General features: G+C 43.9%; 1 protein-coding gene across 1 annotated transcript; it reads right to left on the minus strand.

Annotated features, from left to right (window-relative positions):
* Nucleotides 1-827: 827 nt before the first annotated feature.
* On the minus strand, nucleotides 828-6,718 carry BMP10 (bone morphogenetic protein 10; the record flags this gene model as incomplete). The annotated part of the gene is made up of 2 exons (XM_082671813.1): nucleotides 828-1,765; nucleotides 6,385-6,718. The coding sequence occupies 2 exons, from the start codon at nucleotides 6,716-6,718 to the stop codon at nucleotides 828-830; spliced, it is 1,272 nt and encodes a 423-aa protein (XP_082527939.1).
* Nucleotides 6,719-10,589: the final 3,871 nt, after the last annotated feature.

Below are 10,589 nucleotides of genomic sequence, written 5' to 3' on the forward strand. Positions count from 1 at the left end.
CCTGTACCCTCTGCAGCCATAAAGGCCAATACACATGGCCTTGCCTTCCTGTTGCCTTAGGAACAGATGAAGTTCCCTCTGTTTTCCTTTCTTGACCAGGCACTGCCCTCTAGAGCACACTGGTCCCCTGTGGGCTCATTCTTTGCTGTTGTCCCTTAAGGCCACTGCCCCCTTGAAGCCACTTGGTTTCTGTGTCCAATAACCCTTCCCCTCAAACATGCAGCCTCCTTTACCAGGCCCTGCTGCTCTGAGTAATAGCAGAAACTCAACTGACAAAAGCTACCCCTACATTTCCAGTAGTATTTCGGAAATGTAATACTTCCTAGGATGGTTCAATTCCTGGTGCAAATTATCCTGATGGAAATACTACCTAGAGAAGAGGTGACCAAGAACCTCCCACTGTCTTTTAACATATACACGTTTGATTGGGTTATGCACGTGTGTGAGTAGAATCTGCCTCTATAGAACCAAAAGGATTTTATACGTTTATCTATGTACACATATACACACACAAATATCTACCTCTCTCGACAGTATTTTTCTGCTTAGGGGTGTTGCTTTCGAATTGGCCTAAAGGGCAAGTAGTGTGGGCTTGCCACTTACTATTAGAGATGGCATTGCCGGGAAATGGCAAGTCCAAAGAAACATAGATTGGAAGGGACTAGACTGTGGAGTAAATTATGCATTTCCTACAACAAAACCGCCCTGTCAAATTCCCTAAGGCAGCAAGCTTCTATGATCTGTACACCCTTATTAAATAATCTCATTAAATAGGAACACAAAATATACACATGTACAGTTATTAAATAAGCCACAGGTCTCCTCTCCTATCTACAGCCACACTCAGAGACGGCCATGCCCTCATATTTAAACTTGTAGGTGACGACCCCTTTGTCTAAATAGAGAATGGAGATGGGCTCCAGCTTGGTGGGCACACAGCAGGCTTTGGAAGCCTTCTGGGAATTCTTGAGGTGGACCAAGGCCTGGATAATCGCATGCTTTGTGGGGGTGAGGTGCTCTGCCAGGGGGTAATTGCAAACACCACGGCATTCGTAGGCTTCGTATCCGGGCGGGGCGATGATCCAAGAGTCCCAGCCAATCTCCTTGAAGTCGATGTAGAGCGGGGTCCTCTTGCAGTAGTTTCCTTTTGCGTTCCTTCTGATGCGGGCAGTGGAGTCATAGATGATGTTTGACCTCATCTGCAGCAAAGCCTCTTCCCCAGGTCCGCTGGAATAACCTTCCAGTCCCAGGTTGTCCATTTCCGGAAGTTGCTCGTGGGCAATCATTTCGTTCAGTTCCTCCTTCCTCTCCTTCTCACTGCTTTGGTCATCAGAAAACACGACAAGCAAAGGGACATGCTTATTCCGGGCACTAGTGTCTATTTCCAGTTGTCCCCTGCCAACATCCTCCATTTCATGTTTGCTCTCAATATGAACCTCCAGCTGGTGGGTGGATGAGCCTGACTTTTGCCAATGCCTGATGGCATCGGTGACATCAAAAGTCTCCCACTCACTGTTGGTTCCATAGATCTCCCCTGACACCAAGACCAGCATGCTTCTCTCACCCTCACGGTCCCCTTTGCTCTCTAATACTTCGAAAATGGTAATTTTCCGGTCCACTCCTTCATATATCATGCGATCTCTTTGCACCAGGGTGTACAACCTGAGTTCAGCCATGATGACCTCTTCATGGTGAGGGATGGACACGTTGAAGAGGAGAGGGTATTTTCGGAGCCCATTAAAACTGGCTGGTTGGGAAAAGAGATCTGAAAAAAAAAAGAAATCACATTTGCAGTATGTTACAGAGAAAAACAGATTCTTATTTATTCAATAAGAGTGCCTGTCCATTCAGGAGGCTTGATACAGAGAGAATGAGGGAAAATCAATGAAAACAAACACAGTGTTAGCATTCTCTAAGAGAGAATACTGAAGGTCAAGGGTAGAACGCTAGACTGAGTTAAGCTGACTAAAATGGAAAATGGCTGCCTCCTGAATGAGAGAAAACGCACCCAGCCTTGTTTGCATAGCTTACAGAATTATAGATCTGGGAGGGACCTTGGAGATTGTCCAGGCAAGCCCCCAATTTTTCTAACCAGTGAGGAGCTATCAAACGAGACACGTGTGGTGGTTGTTTTTTTCTTGAAGCTTTTCAGTGACGATGTCATGGCTTTTCATATTTGTACTTGTAATGGATGGAGACCCTCACATAGTCGGGGTCTTCCTGAGAAACATCCATGTAGACCAGGGGGTGGTAAACCTAGCCCACAGGCCAAAGCAGGCCTGCCACCTGTTTTTGGAAATAAAGGGTTACTAAAGGGTTTCACCCATTCATTTCTGCATTGTGTTTGTGACTGTTGTTGTACTACAATGGCAGAATTAAATCCATTAAGTCTCGACCAAGGTCATACGGCCCACAAAACCCAAAATATTTACCATCTCCCTGGCCCTTGACAGAAAAAGTTTGCTCATCCCTGCTTTAGACAACAAAGTCTGACAAGGTCAACAGGATAGGCATAACACTAAGGGGGTCACAGCACTTGAATTTGGGGTTTGTGGTCCTCCAAAAGGAAGAATGAGGGGAAACGAACCTTGGGGATAGATTGGTTGCCTTAATTTTGTACTCTTAGCACCTGGCATGGAAGTGCAGCACATAGGAATCACTCAGAATGTTTATGAAATAAAATTGTAAAGGTCCTGTTGTCTTAGAAGCACACCTCCAAATATTATTATGTTGACACCCTATCTGAGAATTTTATAGGCGTCCAAATCTCCTCTATACCCGTCCCAGGTAACACCTGTCTACAAGGAATCCCTGAAGACATCTGTCATCAATCAAAAAGTTCCATGACACCAAAGATGCTGAGGACCACCAATTGAGGGGGTCGCTATCATCTTTGGCCGCCTTTCCCAATTGTATATCTAATTCATGATTTCAGTGAGGTCCTTGTTCCAGATTGTACTTTTAAATATTTTTCTTTAACTTGATATTATTGTTTTTATACTAACTTCCTCTTTTAGACTTGTCCTAAGCAACAGTATTCATGAAATGAGAGGGTTCGAGATGATAGTTACGTGGATTTTTTTCAATCCACTTTAATAAAAACATATACTGATTTCACATGATTCACAGCTTCCTCTGGGTACCACCGAAAATCATCTCATACACTGTCAGTGAGAAATATAGGTCAGTGGAATGAATTTAAACTCTCTAGCGTGGCTCGCAAAGCTAGCTATGATTAGGTCTTAACCACTTGATCCAGTCATAGCTCCCATTCATCCCCTACAGCATGGAACATTGCAATTTATCAATTAATATTTGTAGAAATATTAAACAAATTCTCCTATTTAAAGTAGACTGATAGGGGCTTCCCTGGTGGCGCAGTGGTCGAGAGTCCGCCTGCCGATGTGGGGGACGCGGGTTCGTGCCCCTGTCCGGGAAGATCCCACATGCCGTGGAGCGGCTGGGCCCGTGAGCCATGGCCACTGAGCCTGCGCGTCCGGAGGCTGTGCTCCGCAACAGGAGAGGCCACAACAGTGAGGGGCCCGCGTACCGCAAAAAAAAAATAAAATAAAAAATAAAGTAGACTGATAACTTCACTACTTGCCAAAACAGTCCTTTGCTTTACTGTATACTGCACCTTTGGATATGTTCTTCTGACCCTTGGAAAGCTCTACCCCCTCATCTCCATCTATCTAGCTGTGACCTCTTCCTATGGGGCCCTCCCTTCTTCACCTCCCTATATAGGAGCCCACTCCTCTCTGGGTAACTTGAGTATTTACCCTCTATACCTCTCCTTTGACCTTGCCATTTACATCCTTGATTTTCAGTTGTCTATATGAATGGATTTTTCCCAACTAGATTGTCATCCTAATGGCACGTACCACAGCTTAACCTCCCTTCTATGCCTCCAATCTACCATGATGCTTTAAACAGAGGTAGCACTTTAAAAATATTGATGAGTTGATGATTCTGGGCATCAGACTGAATTGATTTATGGGCATGACATGTGTCCTTAATACATCAAGTAATATGGTAGTTGTCCCCCGTCCCTTATAGGAATGGAGAAAACTTCATTCCCCTTGGACAGGAAACATGAGAAGACCAAAAGTAGGGGAAGAGACTGGTTGTTCCATCCTTTAGAAAAAATGCACAATAAAAGCTCACTGTAGCGGGAGGAAGGGTTTACCAAGGAGCACAAGGACATTTTTGGTGGTATGAATATGTTCACTATCTTGATGGTGGTGATGGTTCCAACGGATGTTTACATATGTCAAACCCTATCGAATTATACACTTTAAATATGTGAAGTTTATTGTTTATGCCCATTATACTTCAATAAAGCTGATATAAAAATAAGTTCACTGTGCATGTGCAAATATAGTAATAATGGAGGTGTTACACTTCAGGCAAGGGAGCTAGTGTTTGCTGAGCCAATTTCACGTGCCAGGTGCTTTGCAAATTGTTTTATTTAGTTCTTACTATAACCCTATAATGTTGGTATTGGTATCCTGTTCATTTGATTCTGGAAGAAATCAAGCCTCAATGCAGAGAATTGACCTCCCCAAGATGACAAGGAGAGGTCAAAGCAGTGGTAGGAAATAAAGTCATGCTTTTTCCACCTTGAAGCAGCACTTGTTTTCCTCTGTTAGTTAGATTTGGAGGAGGTTTGGTTTTGTTTTGTTGGTCTTTGTCTCCTAGGGAGTTGCACTGAGCAAACGCAGAGAATCAAAGAAAGACAATAACAGCCGACAGGGCGAGCCCAGTGCAGGATTCATGACCTTGGGCTGTGCATTTTCACCAGTGGACTGGCAGAGGTGTGGGCAGCTGGGTCGTCTACTGAGAGGTTTGCTCCTACCCTCACTGATATTCAGTAATAAGAAGCTCATTTCCTCACCCGGACCATCGAAATCCTCCACAGAAGTGAGAACTGAAAAACTCCTATTTTCCCCAGGGATGCGAATACTTTCCCACCCACACCCTGAGCCAGCCACCCAGGGATCCGCACTCAGAAACATTAGGAAGGCTTCCCAGGGAAGGAGGATGTTTATTTTCAATTCAGACTGACCACAGAAAGAATCTGTAATTTCAGCTTTTCATTTCCATCATGTTACTAAATGTTACTAAGTCACATTTCCAATATGTTACTAAATATTTGAAATTTTGGCAGTCACCTAAATTTTAAAGGCAAATAGTATCTCCAGGACTGAGCAATACCTATTCAACATTTCCCCCAATGCCTAGAATTTAAGGAATTCATTAGTAAACACTGACATTTGTTTAATACTTCATAGCAAATGTAGTACTTTCTTACCTGTAACCTCTTTGAAATTGCTCAATTGTGTTACGTAGGTATATTGTCCCCAATTTACAGTTGAGGAAATTCGGATTCAGAGAAATTAAGCTAATTATCCACATCTACTAAGTCAACCCTGTCTGAAAAATCCAAATCTTGAGCTAAATCTTGTCACCGCCTTTTTGCTTTCAAGAATACTTGGCCAACACCTATCCAAACCCTCTTTTGTACCTGGTTAATGACTATAAAAGCATAATTGGTAAATATGAAAGAATTCGTTACTTTGGACCCACAACTTTTACCATAGATATTAGAAAAAAATTTTCTTGATTACTTGCACCATATTAAAAAAAGGATTAACTTGCTAAGTGATTAGATTTAGTACTGAATAAAGATCTGGGGGCAGAAAACGCACTTTTCCCGCTGGTATTTAAAGATTGTACATTGCTCTTCATAAACACACAGAATAAGCTGGATCGTTAATTGGACCATGCGCACTTCCTGGAAACTACAAACAGTGCTTCAAGGATATACACGTCACAACAAACAAAACAACACTTTAGGAAGAATCTCTAAAATATGTTTCCATCCTGTTTGAACATTTCTTAAATAAGGTCACAAAATGGAAACTCACCCAAAGTTTGAGCGAAACGCAAATCACAACTTTCTGTATTTTACCTATTGTCATCATTTTCATTCTATGTAGAAGTTGACAAATTTTGTAGTCAATTAAAAGCTAAACGGAACTGAGCCCTATCTGGAAAATGACAGACAAAGGTACAGCGGTAGACCAACATTAATATTTTTTATTACCTGCTGTTCAAATTGAAAATTTGCAAAGACCCAATTATAATGTCAAAATGGTAGACACTTTACGGCGTTGGATTAAAAGATATTCTTTAATACCTTTCAATAATATTTGGAAAATGACCATGAAAACAGTATAGACCAAAATGTGCCTTGTTTTGGGGTATCTGTGTACACACACCCCTATATAGATGTTTTCACCTTTATCATCTCCATGCATTGTAAATTTACTCACCGCTTCTAAAAACTCGAAGCCAAATTTGATCAGTAAAATCTCCACTTACCTTCATTCTTGAAACTCCTAATGATGTTGGCAGATGGCATGGAGGTCCTATCTGTTGCAAATTTGTTGTAGAGTTCCAACATGTACTCTGGTGGGTCAACTTTGGCTGCATCCTGCATCGGGATGTCCGACAGGTTCAACGTCTTGAGAAACTCTTTCTTCATGCTCTGTAGCAGTGTGTTAAAGTCGACACCATCTTGCTCTGAGAAGACATCATCAAACAGGGGCATATCTTCTTCCAGAGGCGACTGCTCCAGGCTCATGATGGGGCTGCCAGAAACCGAGTGAGCCACCAGGCAGGAGAGAGCACACAGCTGCAGGGCCAGGGAACCCATGACTCTGCTCCAGCCCCCAGGCCAACCCAGGAAGGTTTAGCGCTCCTGGGCTCTAAGTGGCAGTTTTATCTTGCGGAGCGTAAATGTCTCGTGTCACTGGAGACAAGTTTGGAAACTTCCCCTCTCTCCCTCCCCCTACCACTCTTCCTCTCACCCCCCAAAATCAGGTTGCAGTAATTGGATAACAAAATCCCCCATAGGGGCCTAGCCTTTCTTATCTCCCTAGTGTAAACTTGTGCACCAGATTTTGTTTCTATCTTGCAATCCTTTTTTCTTTTAATGAGCATTTTGTAAACATTTCCACATTCTGACACTGGCTGAGAGATAGGACAATTTTCTCCTTGCAAAGGCTCTGCTTCTCCTCCTTTCAATTCACTTCCTTTTGGCAGGAACGCCTAATTTCTGCTTTTACGTGGTTCAGTTTCACACATGCATATAATAGACACTGAGTCAATACAATACACGTCAATGGTGATATGTATTAATGCGAGTCATGGGGCTTTCATCCTCACATAAACATTTATGAAGAAAAACCAAATCTCCAACATCTCCAAGTTAAGCTAACAGATATAAATGAACTTACATAAATCTTTACAAGTTGACATTATTAGAAACAGGAAAGTATAAATTTCATGAGCAATAGCCTTTTTGGTACAGATTCGATCTGGCTAAAATGGCTTTTGAAAAATAGGGCAAGTGCTTCATTATCACAGCAACTAAAATTTATTAGGTGTTTTCCTACGAACAGGCATTGTACTAAGTGTTTGCATATATCACCGAATGTGCTTCCTATAATAACCCAGTTATTATCCCCATGGCATATGTGGGTCACTAAGATTCAATAAGTTGCCAGAGGTCACAAAGCTACAAAGTGATAGAGCCAGGATTTGAATCCAGGCAGTCTGACTCTTATGAAACAAGAAAACAATCAGACCTTTTAACCAGGGTTCCCCTAGTCTGGGGCACAGGCGGTGTAGCCAGATTAACTAAGCTGCAGCCCAGCCCGTCTCCAGGGAGTCCATGGTCAGTCCAAGGCAGGCGACAGTTTGTAGCTGGGTGTGGAGCTCAGGACCTTCACCTGTGTGATGAGTTATTAAAACGACCACAATCTCTGCCGAATCCATCTTTATGGTTAAATCAAATGGACCATCAAACGGTTCCAGTAAAAGCTTGGCAAACAAAGGTGAAAAATGCTAAATGCCTTGATCTGAAAAACAATGGTGGAATTGATTGTGTGTCTGGTGTAGGGAAAGACAAATCAAGGTCATCTCACTTTTCAGCCCTAATTAGTGGCAGTAACAGGGTGATTCTGTGGGCAACTCCAGGGGGTACTTTTCCCACTGAGGCATTGGGACTGGGGTCTCTCTGACCTGTTCAGTGCACGCCCTGGTGCTGAGTTCAGAGGGCTGCGTCTATATATTTGGTGCACTGGAATATTCTCTTAGTTTCTGAGTTAAATTTTCCTATGTTTACCCCAATAGGATAACTACAATAGTTCCCCTTTCCATTTTTCCTCTAGGCTCCCTAAGCTTTATAGTCATCTTCTGATTCTTCCCCTCCTAAAATGCAAGTTTTTACAGCAATTTTTTTTTTTTTCGGTACGCGGACCTCTCCCGTTGCGGAGCACAGGCGCCAGATGCGCAGGCCCAGTGGCCATGGCTCACAGGCCCAGCCGCTCTGCAGCATGTGGGATCTTCCCAAACCGGGGCACGAACCCGTGTCCCCTGCATCGGCAGGCGGACTCTCAACCACTGCGCCACCAGGGAAGTCCTACAGCAATTGTTTTTGAACTACCAGAGAAAGAGCTGTATTTTAGGGGGGAAGAAAAAAACCCTCTACAAAATTGTTAATTTGTTTAATAGATGTGGATTTGATTCAATGTTCTGTTTCAGTGAAAGCTTCTGCTCCTACATTAAACAGACAATCGTAGACTGAAAATAGATTATACCCTGAACAGGTCCACAAGTGAGTGAGTCCAAGGGCCATAACCCATCCTACAGGCTTTACCGGAGGTTCCCAACAGCATACCAGCAGGGTCCTTGTATCATGCCCTGCATCGAAACAAGCACCCGTTTATCTTCATACACACACACAGATGTCAACGCACACTCCAAAACTCTGAATGGCAGGCATGTGCGTGTAACTGCCACAAGACAGCCAAGTAAGTGGTGGTACTTATAACCCCGGGCGCGCTGGTTTCAGAGGTCGGAGGAGACACGGGCATCCCACCTTGCAGAGTTCTGGTTCTGTACATTCTCAGGGCTAGGATGTGCAATTGTGATTTCCCTGGCTTCCCTGTGCTCGGTGATAGAGTAATGATGGGGTTAAATATTTAGACCAGTTTCCCCATCACAAATGTCTACCTTTTTGGTTGATTTAAAAATAGAATAAGAAAGTGTCTATAACCACATCTCAATGCCTCTGACTTTTTTTTTTTTTTTTGCAGTACGCAGGCCTCTCACTGTTGTGGTCTCTCCCGTTGTGGGGCACAGGCTCCGGACGCGCAGGCTCAGCGGCCATGGCTCACGGGCCCAGCTGCTCCGCGGCACTTGGGATCTTCCCAGACCGGGGCACGAACCCACGTCTTCTGAAGCGGCAGGCGGACTCTCAACCACTGCGCCACCAGGGAAGCCCGCCTCTGACTTCTTGAAATGAAACACAAGGTCCTTCTGTTCCTCACCTGTGCTGGGCGAACAAGGAAGGAGATTGGACTTTAGCCATGAACGAAGGGAACACAACTTCCTGCCTCTTCTAGGTCACAGACAACTTACATGTTAGCTGCAGAGTCTCTTTATTCCTAGGATTTTCTCTAGCTTTTCCTGATGACTCTCCTATGACTCTAAAAAGTCCAAATATCTCCACATTCCTTCTTCATTTGATTTTTCTAGACATAATCTATTCTATTACTTTGCAGGTATGATAATAAAAATGTTTAGCAAGCTATGTAACAGGTCCCAGCCAATTAAAGAGATACTAGCAGGATCCCAGGGGCCCCAAGCTTCACCTCTAAAGCTCTGCATCCTGGGGAGATTGGGCTGGGATGCTGGGGGAGAAGCTTGAGCAGCAGCTATTTACCAACCCGTATGGGATTATTCGGATATTTTAGCACGACATAGTACTCCTCTACGATGTATAACAGGTGAATCGAAGTTCTGCCCAAAATTCCCCAGCCAGAGCTCCATACGCTACATGCAGTTAGAATTTGCAAGCTCAACATGAGGCTGATAGCTTGCTCTGATCATTTCCTTGCCTGCTACGAAATCTGCCCTCTGGCTGCTGTCTTTCTCCAGCCCAGAGCTTGCCTGCTGTTCCCAGACCTAGGAAACCAGCCAGGGGTGCCTTTGTCCCTGGGACGGGCCTTTTCTCCTCTGATATGGTCTGCCCAGCGCCTTCTTCTAGTACTAGACGTTGTCTTGACGGTGGCATTTCTCATTAACTCCTTAGGCCAGAGTCCGCATTCTCAGTAGGAGAAGTGTTCCCTTGCCTCTACTGACCCCTCAGCATCTAGGTTACAGCTTACCCGAGGCTTACCGGTGTGCCAAGCGCTTCTCATGCCCTGACGCACAGGGGCCAGCCCCTCAACTCAACTTCTCCGAGGTGATTTCAATAGACCCTTAGCTCCTTCTTTTAATAACCTTCCACGTGATCCCTTCATTCTCCAATAAGGCCTAGAGTGTGAATCATCAATAATTGTTAACAATTTTTAAAACTTCAGGCCTTTGCCATAGTCCTTCATTCAACAATTTCTTGTGTGTACCTACTCTATGCCAGGTACGGTTCAAAAACAAAACCTGAAGAAAACAGACCCCTGCCCTTGGGGAGTTTACTTTTCAGTTGGAGGGAGAGAGACAATAAGCAAATACACAAATAA

This window comes from Grampus griseus, assembly GCF_964374135.1.
Source record: "Grampus griseus genome assembly, chromosome: 15".
NCBI lineage: Eukaryota > Metazoa > Chordata > Mammalia > Artiodactyla > Delphinidae > Grampus > Grampus griseus.